At 42.9% G+C, this 20,164-nt stretch overlaps 1 protein-coding gene across 6 annotated transcripts; it reads right to left on the reverse strand.

The window, feature by feature from the left end:
- Window positions 1-4,244: 4,244 nt before the first annotated feature.
- LOC110537025 (disabled homolog 2) lies at window positions 4,245-19,785 on the reverse strand. 6 transcript variants are annotated; one of them, XM_036937003.2, is made up of 15 exons: window positions 19,430-19,680; window positions 15,585-15,866; window positions 15,198-15,337; window positions 11,976-12,074; window positions 11,610-11,741; window positions 11,451-11,531; window positions 11,063-11,089; window positions 10,849-10,899; window positions 8,764-8,826; window positions 7,335-7,955; window positions 6,569-6,686; window positions 5,631-6,296; window positions 5,278-5,477; window positions 4,885-4,951; window positions 4,245-4,794 (listed from the first exon to the last, which is right to left on the reverse strand). In XM_036937003.2, exons 2-14 carry the CDS (start codon window positions 15,718-15,720, stop codon window positions 4,910-4,912), a joined length of 2,376 nt encoding a protein of 791 aa, XP_036792898.1. In that variant the 5' UTR covers window positions 15,721-15,866; window positions 19,430-19,680; the 3' UTR covers window positions 4,245-4,794; window positions 4,885-4,909. The 6 variants fall into 6 exon arrangements, with proteins under 6 accessions (XP_036792898.1, XP_021478413.2, XP_090047908.1 ...); XM_021622738.3 differs by having other exon boundaries at window positions 4,245-4,798; XM_090191782.1 differs by lacking the exon at window positions 7,335-7,955 and adding an exon at window positions 8,430-8,453.
- Between the last annotated feature and the right edge of the window lie 379 nt (window positions 19,786-20,164).

The raw sequence follows: 20,164 nt of genomic DNA on the forward strand, positions 1-20,164 counted from the left end.
GTTGTAACGTACAGCAGCAATACAGCAACTATTTCTGTCTTACAATCTCTCTCCACCAGGTGTAGCACTTCTCGTATCATTTTAAAACAAGAAATGGACAGTAATGGGGGTAAGGGGGATACCTCGTCATTTTTTGCGTCATCTACTGTGTTATTGACTTGCTAACTGTTTACTCCATGTGTAACTCTGTGTTGTCTGTTCACACTGCTATGCCTTATCTTGGCCAGGTCGCAGTTGCAAATGAGAACTTGTTCTCAACTAGCCTACCTGGTTAAATAAAGGTGAAATAAAATAAATAAAAAAAAATAAAAAAAAATCAGTGCATGCCATCATCATTCTCAAAGCCTCTGTTTTTCTTCTAATATCACTTTAGCACCGCCCTAAAAACCCGATTCAAATTCGACACAAACCTTCAAGTAGGTATGTAATGACACATTATATAAACTCTTTATAGTGTTTTATTTATATTTTAGAGGCGATAAGGTGATAAATTGGACAGATCGAGTGTGAAAAAAAAAAATCCCCACACATCTCTCCTCACTATCACGCATTAGTTTTGCTTCCCCACCCGCAATTTTTACAATTGCCTGCTTGAATTATGCAGAAACGGGAAGCGTTTAGGTCATGTCATTTATTTTGTTTGAAGGGGGAGAAATTGTGCTTTACAATGGTATTGACTTTACAGTTGATCTGGAAGTATTACGTTTTTGGGGCGCTAAAATAAGGGCAATTGTATGGACCAAGGCGATGTACGAGTTTACGTTAGCATGCTATAAATTCTACGCCTAGGAAAGCGAATGTAGCAATCTAGCTAATACTAACTTCCTCTTCTCCAAATACATATCATGATCAAATCAAATACAAACCTCGTGATTAAATTATTTTTTTAGAGATATATTCCATATGTTTGACGTTTTATTCCAAGTTTAGCGCTCCTGAACACACTACCCCGCCATGATGTTTTCGGTGATGGGGATTATGGGAATAGTAGTTTTGTAACAATATAGATTGACCAAATGTCACAGAGTTTCTAAACCGAGAGGCGCAACATCGTGAGACTTCTGGGAACGCTTGCGATACAGACCATTCTTCTTCGTTGGGGTTAACCGGCGGTAGGCATCAAATGTTAATCAAATCAACTCAAATGTTATTTGTCACATGTGCCGTACACAACAGGTGTAGACCTCCCGAGTGGTGCATTGGTCTAAAGCTCTCAGTGCTAGAGGCGTCACTACAGACACACTGGTTCGAGTCCAGGCTGTATCACAACCAGCCGTGATTGGGAGTCCCATAGGGCAGCGCACAATTGTCCCTGCGTCTTCCGGGTTATGCTGTCATTGTAAATAACACATTTTTCTTAACTGATTTGCCTGGTTAAATAAAATGAAAATAAAGAAAATGAAATGCTTACTTTACAAGCGCTTAACCAACAATGCAGTTTTAGGAAAATAGAGATAAGAAAATATTTACTAAATAAACATAAGTTTTTGAAAAACATTTTTTTAAGTAACATAATAAAATAACAATAGTGATGCTACAAGGGTTACCGAGTAGATGTAATTAGTCAAGGTAATATTTAGTAGAGGTAATTTGTACATGTAGGTAGGGGTAAAGCGACTATGCAGGATAATAAACAGTGAGTAGCCACTCAGTTTTTTATTTTACCTTTATTTAACCAGGTAGGCCAGTTGAGAACAAGTTCTCATTTACAACTGTGACCTGGCCAAGACAAAGCAAAGCAGTGTGACAAAAACAACACAGAGTTACACATGGGATAAACAAACGTACAGTCAACAACACAATAGGAAAATCTGTTTACGTTGTGTGCAAATGAAGTAAGGAGGTAAGGCAATAAATAGGCCATAGTGGCGAAGTAATTACAATTTAGAAATTAACACTGGAGTGATATATGTGCAGATGAGGATGTGCAAGTAGAAATACTGGTGTGCAAAAGAGCAGAAAAACAAATATGGGGATGAGGTTGGTAGTTGTTTGGATGGGCTGTACACAGATGGGCTGCGTACAGTTGCAGCGATCAATAAGCTTTGCAAGTTTGAATCCCCGAGCTGACAAGGTACAAATCTGTCGTCCTGCCCCTGAACAAGGCCACTATTACCCACTATTTCTAGGCCGTCATTGAAAATAAGAATTTGTTCTTAACTGACTTGCCTAGTAAAATAAAGGAAAAGTAAAAATCTGCTCTGAAAGCTGATGCTTAAAGTTAGAGGGAGATACAGTTGAAGTCAGAAGTTTACATACACCTTAGTCAAATATATTTAAACTCAGTTTGTCACAATCCCTGACATTTAATCCTAGTAAAATTCCCTTTCTTAGGTCAGTTAGGATCACCACTTTATTTGAAGAATGTTAAATTGTTGGGATAATAGTAGAGAGTGATTTCAGCTTTTATTTCTTTCATCACATTCCCAGTGGGTCAGAAGTTTACATACACTCAATTAGTATTTGGTAGCATTGCCTTTAAATCGTTTAACGTGGGTCAAACATTTCGGGTAGCAAGCTTCCAACAATAAGTTGGGTGAATTTTGGTCCATTCCTTCTGACAGAGCGGGTGTAACTGAGTCAGGTTGGTAGGCCTCCATTGCTCCCACACGCTATTTCAGTTCTGACCACAAATGTTCTATAGGATTGAGGTCAGGGCTTTGTGATGGCCACTTCAATACCTTGACTTTGTTGTCCTTAAGCCATATTGCCACAACTTTGGAAGTATGCTTGAGGTCATTGTCCATTTGGAAGACACATTTGCAACCAAGCTTTAACTTCCTGACTGATGTCTTGAGATGTTGCTTCAATATATCCACAACATTTTCCTGCCTCGTGATGCCATCTATTTTGTGAAGTCAAATCAAATCAAATCAAATTTTATTTGTCACATACACATGGTTAGCAGATGTTAATGCGAGTGTAGCGAAATGCTTGTGCTTCTAGTTCCGACAATGCAGTAATAACAAGTAATCTAACTAACAATTCCAAAACTACTGTCTTGTACACAGTGTAAGGGGATAAAGAATATGTACATAAGGATATATGAATGAGTGATGGTACAGAGCAGCATAGGCAAGATACAGTAGATGGTATCGGGTACAGTATGTACAAATGAGATGAGTATGTAAACAAAGTGGCATAGTATAGTATAAAGTGGCTAGTGATACATGTATTACATAAGGATACCGTCGATGATATAGAGTACAGTATATACGTATGCATATGAGATGAATAATGTAGGGTAAGTAACATTTATATAAGAGGCACCAGTCCCTCCTGCAGCAAAGCACCCCCACAACATGATGCTTCCACCCCTGTTCTTCACAGTTGGGATGGTATTCTTCGGCTTGCAAGCCTCCCCCTTTTTCCTCCAAACATGACGATGTTCATTATGGCCAAACAGTTCTATTTTTGTTTCATCAGACCAGAGGACATTTCTCCAAAAAGTACAATCTTTGTCCCCATGTGCAGTTGCAAATCGTAGTCTGGAGTTTATGGCAGTTTTGGAGCAGTGGCTTCTTCCTTGCTGAGCAGCCTTTCAGGTTATGTCGATATAGGACTCATTTTTGGATTTCGATACTTTTGTACCCATTTCCTCCAGTATCTTCACAAGGTCCTTCGTTGTTGTTCTGGGATTGATTTGCACTTTTCGCACCAAAGTGCATTCATCTCTAGGTGACAACGCGTCTCCTTTCTGCGCGGTATGAATGCTGCGTGGTCCCATGGTGTTTAGACTTGCGTACTATTGTTTGTACAGATGAACCAGACTTGTGGTCTACAATTTTTTTTCTGAAGTCTTGGCGGATTTCTTTGGCACGGAGTTAAGGTAGGGCTTGAAATACATCCACAGGTACACCTCCAATTGACCCAAATTATGTCAATTAGCCTATCAGAAGCTTCTAAAGCCATTACATAATTTTCTGGAATGTTCTAAGCTGTTTAAAGGCACAGTACACTTAGTGTATGCAAACTTCTGACCAACTGGAATTGTGATACAGTGAATTAATCTGTCTGTAAACAATTGTTGGAAAAATTACTTGTCATGCCAAAACTATAGTTTAACAAGAAATCTGGGGAGTGGGTGAAAAATGTTTGAATGACCACAACCTAAGTGTATTTAAACGTCCGACTTCAACTGTACATTTACTCAGTGTATATGAGCGACATCCTATATTAATGATCATGTCATTTACAGGATGGAAATGTACAAAACTGCAACTGGAAGAGACCAAGGCATGTTATTTGTAAGTACACTGGATTCATTTTATTACATGATTGTAAAGTAGGTTTATCAAAGTCAAATTCACCCCAGTTAATCTTTATCAGGGGTACTGAACTACAACACAAAAGTACTGTGATTTTAAATACATGTATGACCAATTAACATTGTTTCTGGCATTTATTCATATAACCCAGTCAAAAAACAACTTATAGGCAGACATCCAAAAGACAACACTTAAAGGAATACATTATTCAGTGTTTAATAGAGCATTTCCAGGGCCTTCCCTTCCATCGCACATTATGTCACTTTATTACAATACATTTCAGTCAGTGGTACTGAAAAGCTATGAGATTGGAACCGAAACAAAACAAGGTTTTGGGGGGGGGTAAACAAGGGGCTATGTAATGAACGAGGGGCTATGTAATGGACATCAAGAAAGGCAGTTATTCAGTGTGGGCTATGGGTTGTAATTGTGGAGGATTGTCTGGCGCTTGTAGTTGTAGTAGCTGGTTCTGAAGACGTTATTTGGTCGTAGAGCATCGCTGCTTCTTCTCTGGACCACTGCAAACCTGACTGGAAGAAGAGAACGCACAGGTTGGATTAAAGTATTATCTAAACTCAGTCTAAGGTTCAGAATGCGTTATCCGTCTGTCACTCACATGTGGAAGATGGGCAGGGTGTCACTCAGGCGAAGGGGTCTCCGAAGGGATCCGAGCCACCAGTGGTCTGGGCAACAGCAGTGTTCTGTCATAAAAAAGAGAAGATTAAGGTGTTATAGTGATACAAAGTATTGTCACAATCATTTGAACTTTGATATAACTAATTCCCCTACATGGCACTTTGGTTTTAGAAGTGTGGGGGACAATGTTTATTTTTTAATCCATTTGGATAAACACTCCAAACAGCATACCCGAACGCTCGGAGGCGTCCACATGGTCCTAAAGCACACAGTTGCCTCGTTTTGTATCACATTCCAATGAGAACTGGGGTGAAAAAAAATGCAATTTCAGTGAAAGTTGCACCACTGTTTGTATATGCGTGTACATCCATACCGTAGCTAGAAGTGGTGCTCCAAAGGCATTAGGAGTAGCAGAGCCAAATGCGTCATCAAATAGGTTCTGGTTGAGGCCTGCTGCTGCTGGAGCAAGGAATGTGGCTGGAGTAGGGGCAAATGCATCCAGGAGCCCTGGTCCAGGGACCACTGCAAGAGATATCATGGGTGCAGAGTGCAGTGGGGCTGGTTTGGGTGGGTCTAGAGACAGAGAAGGGGGTAATCAGGTGGATTCAAATGTATGTATACTCAGTGGACATTAAGATATAATCCTAGTAAAGATTAATTTATCATAAATGTGGTATTCTCCAAATCAATTGACAGGAATTTAAAATCCTAAATAACTGCCATTACCATTGGCAATAGCTGAAATCCGACTCTGAATTTCAAAGTCGTCATGATCCGCAATTTCCTGGGGCACGCCCACTTTGCTGGAGAAGTACTGGGCAAACACCCCATCCCCATTGGTGCTTGGGGCGGCAGACCCAGGTATCTGCTCCCCTTTCCTTGCTGGGATGGCTGGAGGCTTGGCAATCTGGAAGTCCTTGAACATGTCCTTCCCACTCTTCTTCTCCTTCTCCCCTCCCAGTGGGTCCAGAGCTGTGAAGGCACTGGGTTCCACCTTAGCTGGGGCCTCCTTTACTGGTGGCCGGGGTGGGGGCCGTGGTGGACCCTGCAGCATACCCTGTGGAGGGCCTCCCATCATTGTGTAAGGCTCGGGCTGGAAGAGGTTAGTCATAGGAGGCTGGCCCCAGCCTGGTGCACCCATGGGCCCTGCAGGTGCAGGCTGTCCCCAAGCCTGGCTGACTGGCGGGGCCCCATAAGGGGATGGCGCCTGCTGGCCCCAGGGGGCTGGAGGTATGGGCAGGGCACTGAAGGCAGATGGCTGGGGGAAGGTGGGCTGGGGGTTGGGGAGTGTGACCCCTCCTGGCATGGTGAACATGGAAGAGGCTGGGGCTCCCCATGGTGATGGGGCGGTCCGAGGGATGGTGACTGAAGGGGGACCCAACTGCAACGCTCCTGGAGAGGAGAGCAAGAACAGAGAGGAGGGTGATGTATTTAGGTTTGGGTACAGTAGTTAGATTCTGTTGATTTGCAGCCAGTAGGCTAACACACTAGCTAGTATGCACACTACTGAGCGGTACTGCTCTAGCCTGATTACACATGAAACATAGTTGCTGGAGCTACACCGCTACGGATGCAGATTTTACCACTTTATAGAACTAACATGCGTCAACACTGCATGGGTAGCATCATTGACTATTTCGAGCCAATGGTAACACTAGTCTTACTGAGAGCTGCCATGGAGGAGGTGGTGGGACTGAAGAGGTCATTGGAGGCAGACGAGCTGTCAGGCTGACTGGGAGGAGCAAACATGTCAGCCCCAAACAGGTCGTCAGCAGGAGGACACTGTCAGTGAAATATCAGATTATTCAACCAAATTTATCACAGGAATAGTGAACAATGATTTACTGGCCCTCAATTAATCATGAGCAGAGAACTGTGGTAAGCACAAAATTAAATGGTTTATTGTATGGATGAAAACTAAATGATACTGTATTCAGTTATACGATACTTAAAAACAAATATTTCTAACAATACTTAGACGCAAATACCAACACTTACCTCCACACCTCACTGAAGCATGAACGTTAGGACAAGGAACATATGAATAGATAGCAAACAGGAGACAGATGCAGTGTTTACAGTCGAGCAGAGAGGTTGTTAAACTTCCCTGGGACAAGCAAGTTAGAGAGAAGCCATGGGAGCACCACCATGCAGTTAGCTACATTAGAAACCCACACCAGTTCCATCCGCATCCCAGAGGCAAAACCAACACACCACCAACCCTAATATACTTCTACAAAAACCATGTTGGTAGATACAAAACCCAGTGCATCGCAACCTGTTACCCTTGAGGAACAGAGTATAGTGGTATGGTATCCCAGTGCTGTAAAAAGGGGTTGTTAGAAAACCTATCATGGTTTGGGGAGGTGGTGTGCAGACAGAGACTCATTCTCAGACATGCAGCAACAGAGCTTCATTATGGAGCTTCACCTTGGCACTCCTCCGACCTCGTCCAGCCTTAGTGTTCTGTGGAGGGAGGCTTATCACTACCGAACTGTCCTTGCCATGACCCATGGGTGTGTTTTCTTTTGGGTCGAACAGCACACCGTTACAGAGGGGCGGGATTTCCCCAGATATGTCGAGAAAGGGGTTCTGTGGTGAGGCCACAGGTCCCAAACCGTTCTGGATTAGAACAGGGACCCTGCACTCTGACATAACGCCACCGAGTGGCCACTGGCAATTACTGAGAGCCAGGATCCTGTTCTTATTGGACAAATCGTTCAACTGCTCACCGAAGTGGTCAGAGTCTCCATTAAGACCATTGCCGTTCATGATTGGCCTGCCCAAGATGTGAACAGAGCTCTCTTGGCTGTGATTGGTGGAGGGTGCTGAGATCTGAGAATTGGGGGGTGCTGATTGGGCAAGGGGGTCGTCGCTGAAAGGGTCAGAGTCTGGGGTTGGAAAGAAGCCAAACGCGGAGGAGAAGGGGTTCTCTGTTTGGGGGGTGCCCCAAAGGTTAGAGGCGTAGGTAGTGAAGGGATTTCCTTTTATACAGTTCTGATTGCTGTCAACCTCAGCGGACAGATCCAGCAATAGAATATCATTTGTCTCCTGGTTATCAAGAGGAGAAAGAGATAAAAATCAGTTGTGCTGAAAAAGAGAAGCAACTGTTAACATAGCTAAATTAATCACATAATGACATGACAGTTAATGATTGTTAAAGCAACAGTATTGACGACAGACCAATAAACATTTCAACAGGAATCAGAAACTCAACTCTAAGAATGTGCTTTGTGATGGCAGTAGGCTAGCTTTTGTCCGTTTGATGATTTAACCATATTTGATATATATATCCAGGATTTTACCTTTGTAATCCATCAAACGACTTCAAGACAAACATCCAGATTACACACCTTCACAGAGTTGAGTTTGAGAGCCCTGTATGACATGTGGGATGATATGATTGGTGGAAAATGAGGGGGAAGTTATGCAGTAGAGCCTGAGACACTGCCGCAATGCAGAACAAAACAGACATCTTTGACAACTGGCAAGACTGCGCTAGCGAGAACCTGAGAGGAACCTTACCAAAGATTGAGTTGTCAAAGCCACCTGATTATAAAGATCCCTGTTAGTAATAAGAAGAACGGGCAAAAAGCCGCCAATCTTCAAAAATAAAATAGAAGCAAAGTTATGTTGTCCGTACCGTCCTAAAATGTAATGACAAATGTTTGAGCATCCTAACCATCAACCACTGCATTATTAGACCCATTTCTACAGTGTTTGTGTTATAAACATTTCCCCAATGACATCGTTTGGTCTCCTTATGAACGCAGAATGAAATGTTTCCACAAACGAGGGGTTCTATATTGTGTGTCCGCACATCCAGTGAGCCTCACCCTACAGCAGCAGGTCAACTTACTGTAGGAGAATGGATGTCTGGAGGTGTGGACATGTCTCCAAACAGATCCAGCTGTTGCACCTCCTGAACAAAACACACAAACATCTAGTATCAGCATCATAAAGACATTTATTGAACCTTTAACTAGGAAAGTCAGTAAAGAACACTCTTATTTACAATGACGGCCTACAGTGCCTTAGGCCTGCCAAATGGCGCAGAGGTGTACCATTCATAAAGATACAGAGCCTTCGGAAAGTATAAAGACCCCTTGATATGTTCCACTTTGTTACATTACAGCCTTATTATACAAATTGGTTGCCCCCCCCCCCCCCCCAATCTCAAATCAAAGTTTCACCTTGCAGTGAAATGCTTACTTACAGGCTCTAACCAATAGTGCGGAGAAAAAAGTAGGTAAAGAAATAAAACAGTAAAAAGACATTTGAAAATAAGAGTAGAAAGGCTATATACAGACACCGGTTAGTCAGGCTGATTGAGGTAGTATGTACATGTAGATATGGTTAAAGTGACTACGCATATATGATGAACAGAGAGTAGCAGTAGCGTAAAGAGCAATCTCACACTATACCCCATAATGACAATGCAAGAACAGCTTAAAAATGTTCACGAATTTATAAAAATAAAAAAACACTGAAATATCACATTTACATAAGTATTTCAGACCCTTCACACAGTACTTTATTGAATCACCTTCGGCAGCGATTACTGCATTGAGTCTTCTTGGGTATGAAGCTACAAGCTTGGCACACCTGTATTTAGAGAGTTTCTCCCATTCTTCTCTGCAGATTCTCTCAAGCTCTGTCAGGTTGGATGGAGAGCGTCGCTGCACAAGTATTTTCAGGTTTCTCCAGAGACGTTCGATTGGGTTCAAATCCAAGCTCTGGCTCGGCCACTCAAGGCCATTCAGAGACTTGTCCTGAAGCCACTCCTGCGTTGTCTTGGCTGTGTGCTTAGGGTCGTTGTCCTGTTGGAAGGTGAACCGTCGCCCCAGTCTGAGGTCCTGAGCAGGTTTTCATCAAGGATCTGCACTTCGCTCTTTTAATCTTTACCTCGATTCTGACTAGTCCCCGCCTCTGAAAAACATGCCCACAGCATGATGCTGCCACCACTGTGATTCACCGTAGGGATGGTGCCTGGTTTCCTCCAGACATGACGCTTGACATTCAGGCCAAAGAGTTCAATCTTTGTTTCATCAGACCACAGAATCTTGTTTCTTATCTTGTCCTTCTGGAAGCTTCTCCCATCTCCATAGAGGAACTCTAGAGCTCGGTCAGTGACCATTAAGTTCTTTGTCACCTCTCTGACCAAGGCCCTTCTACCTCGATTGCCCAGTTTGGCCAGGCGGCCAGCTCTAGGCAGAGTCTTGGTGGTTCCAAACATCTTCCATTTAACATTGACGGAGGCCACTGTGTTCTTGGGGACCATAAACGCTGCAGACATTTTTGGGTACCCTTCCCCAGATCTGTGCCTCAACAATCCTATTCCTTCGACTTCATGGCTTAGTTTTTGCTCTGACATGCACGGTCAACTATGGGACCTTATATAGACATGTGTGCATTTTCCAAATTATGTCCAATCAATTGAATTTACCACAGGTGGATTCCAATGAAGTTGTAGAAACATCTGAAGGATGATCAACAGAAACGGGATGCACCCAAGCTCAATTTCCAGTCTCATAGCAAAGGGTCTGAAAACTCATAAATAAGATGTTTTTTTATTCAGAATATATTTGCAAACATTCCTAAAAATCTGTTTTTACTCTCATTATGGGGTAGTGTGTAGATTGCTGAGGATTTTTTATATAAATTTTAAAATAAAATGAATTTTAGAATAAGGCTGTAATGTAACAAAATGTGGAAAAAGTCAAGGTTTCTGAACACTTTTTGAAGGAACTGTATATCCAGTATCAAGATACATCTTTCTTTATGATGGCACTGGATATAACAAAATAGTATTGATCAAAACACCACATAATGTCTACTAGTAGACAGGTGGTCCTGGAGAACGCTATTCTGCATCCACTTAGCGCTCTTTTGCATCCACTTAGCGCTCTTTTGCATGTATGATTCCATGATCTGAAACACTTACTTTGGCAGTGCCTGCCTGGTCATCGATACTGAGCAAGGTATTGCCACCATTCTATAATTGAGAAACAGCCATTAAGGATCAAGTATGCACTACTACAGCCTACATCTCAGATCAAGCTTATATTAAAATCAACATATACAGGCAATTAAAAAAGCAAAAGGAAAACTAACCACAAATAGGTGCTAAGTGGCATGACAAATACACAGGCGCTTACCTCAACTGTTGCGTTATTGCGCTGATCCTGAACAGATGGAGGAAGAGGGGAAAACAAGGTGATTCCATTGGAGTAATGTCATATGTTATATTTACTTATTGGCTGAGGTGATATTTTTGTGCCATAACGAGTCATTGCAATACAAAGAAAGCATGGTTTGTCGTGCAGGACTGTAATACAGCGCTAGGGGGCAGTGTCGACCTCACAACTTCCGTCAGCAAACCCAAAACGCTACCTCCCCAAAAACAATACTTGAAATAAATAAATAGGGATAATGTTCAGTAGGGAGGGAAGAACTATTAGCACATAGAACAGTGTTTTCTGTTGCAAAATGTTTAGCTACGTTGTGTCCTGCTGAACACAACCCAGATCCCACCATAGTATTTACCTTCTGTGAGGCCTCAGACTCTTTCTTCATGTTGAAGATGACCTGGAACAGATCCTTCAAGTCAATGACCAGGGGCTCTGCCTATATGGAGGAGATTAATGGAAAAACAGTCAATAGATACAATCAAAGTCTTTCAGTCTGTGTCCCTGTGTGTGTTACCTGCTGGCCAGTCTTTATGGCGAAGAACTGGTGCTGTCCCTCGGCCCCACACACGTAACCAAAGGCCCTGTTATCTGTTACGTCTCTGGCGATGAACGAGATCTTATTCACTATGTGCTCATGTTCTATTACCTGAGAGGGAGGAAATGAAAAAACAGCTTAAAAAAAAAAAGAAGTATTTATTAGCATAATAACTATGATCGGAGGCCTACATGGCATCTACTCCTGACCGAGATCATGTCCTGTGTTCATATTATTCTGAAAATGTGCTCCCTCTGATGTCTACAATAGATCTTTCCATTTGTAGGTTGGTACTCCCCAGCCACTGAGACATGGTTTAGAAAGCCATAGAAGAGTTGTTCTCACCCCTGTTTTCTCATCAATGATCTTGATGCCCGACATGGATATGTTGACCCAGATCCTCTGCTTGTGTTTGCCCTGTGACCGAGAGGCTATTGCCAAGCCCTGCAAAGAAACAATGACCGCCATGCGCAGAACAACAGAGTTACATAAACACACAAAAAAAAAGACATACTAACACAGACCAGGGAGGTTTTCCAATGTCTCGCAAAGAATGGCACCGATTGGTAGATGGGTAAAAATAAGTAAAAAACATTAAGCCTTTTGAGCATGGCGATGTTAATTACACTAGGATGGTGTATCAATACACCCAGTCACTACAAAGATACATTGCAATCAGAAAGTTCAGAGCCCTTCCTTTTTGTTATGTTACAGCCTTATTCTAAAATGGATGGAATAAAAAAAAATAACTCCTCATCAGCACACAATACCCCATAACAAGAAAGCAAAAATATATACATTCTATAAAAAATGAATGAAGTGTTCAGACCCTTTGCTATGAGACTCGAAATTAAGCTCAGGTGCATCCGGTTTCCATTGATGATCCTTCAGATGTTTCTACAACTTGGAGTTCACCTGTGGTAAATTCAAATTGATTGGACATGATTTGAAAAGGGCACACATCGGTCTATAAGGTCCCACAGTTGACCGTGCATGTCAGAGCAATAACGAGCCAAGGAATTGTCTGTAGAGCTCCGAGACAAGATTGTGTGGATCTCCTCTGTGGAGATGAGAGAACTTTCCAGAAGGACAACCGTCGCTGCAGCACTCCAATCAGGCCTTTATGGTAGAGTGGACAGATGGAAGCCACTCCTCAGTATAAGGAACATGACAGCCTGCTTGGAGTTTGCCAAAAGGCACCTAAAGGACTCGCAGACCATGAGAAACAAGATTCTCTGGTCTGAAAAAAACCAAGATTGAACCTTTTGGCCTGAATGCCAAGCGTCACATCTGGAGGAAATCTGGCACCATCCCTACGATGAACAATGGTGGTGGCAGGATCATGCTGTAAGGATGTTTTTCAGCAGCAGGGACTGGGAGACTAGTCAGGATCGAGAGAAAGATTAACAGAGCAAAGTACAGAGAGATCCTTGATGAAAACCTGCTCCAGAACACTCAGTACCGCGAAGGGGAACTGTCACCCCAGTCTAACAGGACAACGACCCTAAGCACACAGCCTAGACAATGCAGGAGTGACTTCGGGACAAGTCTCTGAATGTCCTTGAGTGGCCCAGCCATAGCACACACTTGAACATCTCTGGAAAGAAACTCCTCAAATACAGGTTTGCCAAGCTTGTAGCGTCATACCCGAGAAGACTTGAGGCTGTAATTGCTGCCAAAAGTGCTTAACAGTATTGAGTAAAGGATCTGAATACTTATATATAAAATGTAATTTCTAAACCTGTTTTTGCTTTGTCATTATTCTGTAGATTGAGAGAAAACGATTGAATCCATTTTAGAATAAGGCTGTAATGTAACAACATGTGTAAAAGTTCAAAGTGTCTGAATACTTTCCAAATGCACTGTACAGGCGTCTTTCTTAACTCTGTTGCCGGAGAGGAAGGAAACTACTCCGGGATTTCACCGTGAAGACAATGGTGACCTTAAAACAGTTCTAGTTTAATGGTTGTTATAGGAGAAAACTGAGGATGGCATCAACATTGTAGTTAATCCAAAATACTAACCTAAATAACAGAGTGAAAAGGAAATCTGTACAAAATGAGAATATTCCAGTAATGCTGCAAAAAAATGTCAAAGCAATTAATTTAGCTGATTGTGTTGTATTGGATTTGCCCCAAGCATAATGGGGAAAAACTCCCTAAATACAGGTGTGCCAAGCTTTTAGAGTCATACCCAAGAAGATGAATCAGTACCACCCTCCATATGTGTAAGCATAGGAGTGGCTGTGTCATGTTATGGGTATGCCTGTAATTGTAAAAGGACAGGAGTTTCAGGATTTAAAAAAAAACTATGGAGCTAAGCACAAGCAAAATCCTAGAGGAAAACATGGTTCAGTCTCCTTTCCACCAGACATGGAGAGATGAATTCACCTTTCAGTAGGACCATAACCTAAAACAAGGCCAAATCTACACTCAAGTTGCTTACCAAGAACACCGTGAATGTTCCCAAGTAGCCGAGTTACAGTTTTGACTTAACATTTTGAACAGCATAATGGGGCAAATATTGCACAATCCAGGTGTGGAAAGCTTAGACTTACCCAGAGGACTCACAGCTGTAATTGCTGCAAAAGGTGACTCCAGGGTGTGAATACTTATGCAAATGAAATTTCTGTATTTCATTTAAGAATTCCTAAAACATGTTTTCACTTTGTCATTATGGGTAGTATTTAGGTAAGTGAGGATTGCAAGTTTATTAGGTACACTACCCCTTTCACAAAAACGGTTTGCTCTTACAGGCAGTCACGTAACCTTGGCTTGCTATATTAGCACTGTTGGATTGAACGTTTGAATGGGAAAATGAGTGACAAAAGCGACTGAGGGTGGCATGATCGTCGGTGCCAGGCGCGCCAGTTCCAGTATCTAAGAAACGGCCAGCCTTTTGGGCTTTTCACACACTACAGTGTCTAGGGTTTATGGAGAATGAAGCGACAAACAAAAAACATCCTGTCAGTGGCAGTCCTGTGGCCGAAAACAGCTCGTTGATGAGGTCGAAGGAGACTGGCAAGAATCATGAAAGCTAACAGGCGCGCCCACAAACTCAGCTCAGCTAACAGGTGTGCCCACAAACTCAGCTTGGTACAACAGTGGTGTGCAGAAGGGCATCTCGGAACGCACAACTCATCGATCCTTGTCACGGACTGGCTATTGCAGCAGAAGATCACACCGGGTTCCACTCCTATTAGCTAAAAACAAGAAGCGGCTCCAATGGCCACGCAATCACCAACACTGGACAATTTAAGAGTGGAAAAACATAACTTGGTCAAATGAATCCAGATTCCTGTTGCGTCATGCCAATGGCAGAGTCAGGATTTGGCATAAGCAGCCCTGGCTCCATCCTGCCTGGTGTCAACGGTACAAGCAGGTGGTGTTGGAATGGTGAGGGGAATGTTTTCCTGGCACATGTTAGGTCCCGGTGATACCGTTTCCATGCCCCAAAGAATTCAGTGGTCCGACCTGGCACTAGATGGGTGTACCTAATAAACTGACCACTGAGTGTAGATGCGTAACAGTAAGTGTACTGTAGCGGTTGCATCATGATATGTGGTACCTTGAGTTTCATCATGGAGTCCTGGCTCATCTTGTCCCCTCGGGCCTCTGGGACATCATCGATGCCAATCAGCTTGGCCCTGTACCTCACACCATCACCCTGGAACCGGGACAGCAGGTACTCATCAGTCTTCTCTGGAGCTGGACAGAGGTATGAGAGAAGGATATTAAACCGATTGATTTTCACTTTCTATCCGGTTGAGCATGCCCTCTTATTCTACTGTATTTATTTTATGACATAGCCTCAAACATCACACCACAAGCATAGAAATCAAAATATGCCGAGTCAAAATAGGTAAAGTCGGAGGTCACAGAACAAGGCTGTTCAGCCCTTACCACCAAATCCCTCACATGTGGGAAGAGAGGGAGTGGCCCTTACATACAATACCTTTCTTCTTCTCTTTCTTGAAGGGGGTCTTGGCTGGTGCTGTGGAAGGGGTGGTGGGGATGCTTGTTGTGGGGGAGGGAGTGCTGGAGGGGTCGGCTGGGACGACAGGTGTATTGCGCGCCACTTCCGTAGACATGGTGGGTTGGGGGGCCAGCCTTACAGGAGTTGGGACAGGCAGACAGAACGGGTAAACCTGATGAGGCGGCAGCTCCGGTCACTCAGGCAGGGGGAGGGGTTAACTGAGCAAAGAGGTTCAGCACTCGCATATGCTCAGTTATGTGCCTGAAGGAGGGTTGAGAGGAAGGAGTGTGACACATAATGCAATGACACGCCGATGTTAAGCTTTCAGGAAAATTTAAGGTGAAATACAAAAACATTTCTAGTGATAAAAGAATGATAACAGAAGACATTACAGCTCAAAACATTTTAAAGACCAACAGCTTTCGCTGGCTTGTACTACCGGAATATTGTCCATTACGGGTTTTGTGGGCATCATAAAAAGTAATATCACTTTAATGATCAACAACCAAGAGTCATGACCCCAGTACCTTGTTCCTACTAACCACGCATAAGGAGCACACCATTTTGACCCTTGTTGTAGCCTTGCTGTGAACCATGTGCTTTATGTAGCAACGGTGATCGCAGGTAATGGAACTGCCATTGAATTCAGTGGGCTCTTTAATTAATATTGAGTGTGTGGGAGAGAGAGAGAGAAACACCTAGAGGGCATCAAAAAGAGTTGTGCAACTGGCCACACACACGCACTTCCTGTTTCAGTCAGATTCCCACAGCCACAGGGGTATTGTCCAGAACACCACCAGTCCAAGTCTGAGACGAGCATAGGCAAGAGGCTGGGTGTTTAAAAGCTGAATAAGCCGACGACTCACTCTGGCAGAGCAAAGATTTGGAGCGACCCAAGGTTGAGCTATTAAAGGTTCATCTTACGCTAGCTGGTTGGCGTTAAAACTGACAGATCCCATGATGACCAAGTGCTCCAGTTAGCTCTTAATGACACACACCTAAGGACAACATGACAGTACAGCTTGCAATTCTCCCTCAGCAACTGCAGGTCTACCCTATAAAACCTCAGATGGGAATCATCATGATAGACCAAAATGCAAACAACTTGTCAATGTCACTGAGCATACAAAACATTAAGAACCTTCTCTTTCCTTGACAGACTGACCAGGTGAAAGCTATGATCCCTTAGAGGACTACACTATTACACTTGTTAAATCCACTTCAAAAATCAGTGTAGATGGAGGGGAGGAGACAGGTTAAAGAATGATTTTTAAGCCTTGAGACATGGATTGTGTATGTGTGCCATTCAGAGGGTGAATGGGCAAGACAAAATATTTAAATGCGTTTGAAAAAAAGGTTATGTGCCAGGCGCACCAGTTTGTGTCAAAAACAGCACCGCGGCTGGGGTTCACACACACACAACAGTTTCCTGTGTGTATCAAGAATGGTCCACCCCCCAAATGACAACTGTGGGAAGCATTGGAGTCAGCATGGGCCAGCATCCCTGTGGAACGCTTTCGACACCTTGTAGAGTCCATGCCTAGACGAATTGAGGCCGTTCTGAGGTCAAATATTAGGAAGTTGTTCCTAATGTTTGGTATACTCAGTGTATGTCTCCAGGCTGGCTAAACTCCTTCAACAAACATCATCATAACTCTGGAATAGGGAGACATGCAAGGCCAAGAACCTCCTGTTTGACACAGCTCAAGTTGAATTCCCTCCCCTTTACATAGATGCCTCTTGTAATCCTTGCTCGCCCTCCCTCTGTGCTAGTCTGGGGGGGGGTTACTCATAAAAACAGTCCATTTCCTGAAAACAAGCAGAAAGCTGACAGTCTACAGGCACTTTTAAAACCCAAAGCACAGTCAGTGACTGCTGAAGAGTAGCTAACATTAATCCAACGCTCATCAAGTAAAGTCCATTCTGAGCTCTAACCTGATGTCAGGTAATCACAGTAACATTAAAACAATGACAGAGACTGGAGGCTGTCAAAGAGATTGAACTGTTTAAACTTCCACTATGAGAAGTATGCAGCTCTTCTAAAGCCAAGTCAGATGAAATGCTTTCTAGCGCTACCATGTTCAGAGTTAAAACTTCTGGACGCTGCTGTTTTCCAGTCATGACATGATAGCTGATGCAGTCGGAGACAGCAGGGTTTGGTTGAGTCCTCCGCTTAAAGACTTACGGAGTCGCTGGTCCCATCTGTCACTGAGTGCAAGTGTTCTTATTCATTACATGTGTGTTTAGTGGGCCTCCAGCACAGAGAAGACAATTAAGCCTAGTTTCTAAATAAATTAGGAGTTAGATACCATACCAATCACATCCCAGATCATACCTCATGACTGATTGGTTCAGCTATGGTTCACATCACACCACACTGTTTGTGACTGTTACCCCCAAGATTTTTTTCAGCAGTGGTGACAAAGTTAGCGTGGTGGTGTGATAGGGGGTGTGGCCAATGGACAGTCCTACATTTTTAGAGGCAATCCTCTTGGCCAAAGAATGTTGCCGTTTTAAAGCCAATTTCCTGCGATTCTACAAATTTTGGCAAGGGGCTGAGAATATTGCTGTTTTAAAGCTAATTTCCTGCAATTCTACACATACCGTCGCTTATGCTGTGTTCTTATGCTATTGGAGGGACTCAAACATTATAAATTCTTCAACAAAAACTATAAGAAATACAAAATGTATTATATGGGAAGGCCTGACGCTGCTAAATGAATATAGGGAAAACACTGGGGTTTATGTGTGTGTGACAAGACAAAGGACCTCCAGTAATGGGTGAGAAGAGGACAATTTGGGATACTGTCAGACAGGAAGGTTGAAGACTGAAATAGTTTAGGGGTGGTGACACGACCCACATGATCTTAGCTGGTCTATAACTACCAAGGAGTGACAGTCCAGGTAACTTTGCCCCAGATAAGTTGTGGGGTCAGCGACTATAGAAAACACTAATAAAATACAACTTCTCAATGTCAGCATGTTAACTAACCTGGCTGACACACTGCGTGAAAAACCTGCCCCCAGTCTAAGAACAGACAAAAACCATTGGCATTTCCACAGCTTTAGAAGTGAAAGAAGAACCAGACGCATAACAAATAGCTAGAAGCCATTTGAAAGCTGCCAGGGAATCAACATGAACATTGGCCATCTTGCCCAAATGCATAGACTGAATCCATAGTGTTTTTTCACCAAGTCAGCAGAATTGCTGGAGAGAGAGAGAGATTCAGCACATCTGGAGGAGATCATGGGATTAATCACATACTCAATGGAATAGTGAAATGCACTTCAGCCTATAGGCCCACTGTGGGTACAGACAGTGGCCTGGACTACAGACAAAGACTACAGGGAAACAATAACCGTCTACTAGGGATAAAAAAGGCAGCTATTTGTATTGTGTTTTATAAACTCAAAGATGCAGTCATAAATAGCAGTAGGCAATAGGGAGGACAGGAATACATCTGGTTGCGCAATAGGACAAATATTAACCATGATGGATAAACAGCCAAGGTGGCCAAAATATGATTTGAACGTCGTTTTAGCCTTACATTCAACAAGACAGACAAGGCGATCCGTTATTCAGCCGAAGTACATTTTCGGCATGAAAAATAGCGAACTCCCACAATTACCAGTGACGTGCGCACAGCTGGAACTAATAGAAAAACCAGGGGGCTTTCTTGAGTTTCTTTGATTCAGCATGTAAAACATGTCACAAATATCATCCCAAATGTATCATTTCATATAGGACTCCGTGACAAGACAACACAAATTGCGATCCCTGCCTGGTAAATTTGTGGCTGCGAAAGAATGTGGCTGTCACGTACCGTTAACAAGCGCTCCAGACAGAATTCTTCATATTCGAGGTTTGTCTTCCAGCGTTCTGAATGTCATGAAAATATTACCTTCCCCGTCGACACGTCTCCTGTCCGCTATGAGGGTTAAATCAAACGCAGCTTTTCAAAGACTTGTTGGAATCAGATGTTACCACTGAGATGTGCCGCTATGCAGTGAATTGGCTACTCCCCCACAGCAGCAGGATCATGCAACCTCCCAATTTAACCCCTTGCAGCCCCCAAATCTACACCAACCAATGATGAGACCAATATGATTGACATGAAAGCATTATTTCATTCTCACACCACATCGCAACAAGAGAGGCATACTACAAAGCAGAATGAATGAGTTAGCCAGCTAACTTGCCTAAATATTTTGAAATAACTTTACATTTCTCAGAAAAATTTGCTTGAAATGGGAATGGTCTAATTGAGTCAACAACCAAAAACACATATCTAAGTTTAGCTTTCCTAATGAACAAGAACATCTAGCTATTTCTGTCTGTTCATCAAAGTTAGCTGGCTAACTCATTAAACATACTTTGTACTAGTATACCCTTCTGATGTTGCCTTTAGTTTTATGCAAATCAATGTAACTGCTCTCTAAATGTACATTCTAATATTTGGGCCATACTGCTTGGGATCTGTGTAGCCTAAGCCTATAAGAACATATCAGATATTTTCTGATGTTTTGCAGATGAAAACATTTAATAATTCCCCACTGCA

Source organism: Oncorhynchus mykiss, chromosome 12, assembly GCF_057628025.1.
Source record: "Oncorhynchus mykiss isolate SJ-2025 chromosome 12, ASM5762802v1, whole genome shotgun sequence".
NCBI lineage: Eukaryota > Metazoa > Chordata > Actinopteri > Salmoniformes > Salmonidae > Oncorhynchus > Oncorhynchus mykiss.

Excerpts from the sequence above, each read along its gene's own strand:
- LOC110537025 (XM_036937003.2), bottom strand. The coding sequence starts at position 15,720 with ATGTCTACGGAAGTGGCGCGCAATACACCTGTCGTCCCAGCCGACCCC. Across the intron at positions 11,742-11,975 it reads TCATTGATGAGAAAACAGGG|GTAATAGAACATGAGCACAT; the intron begins GTGAGAACAACT and ends CCTCCCTCTCAG. Across the intron at positions 5,478-5,630 it reads GATTTCAGCTATTGCCAATG|ACCCACCCAAACCAGCCCCA; the intron begins GTAATGGCAGTT and ends CTCTGTCTCTAG.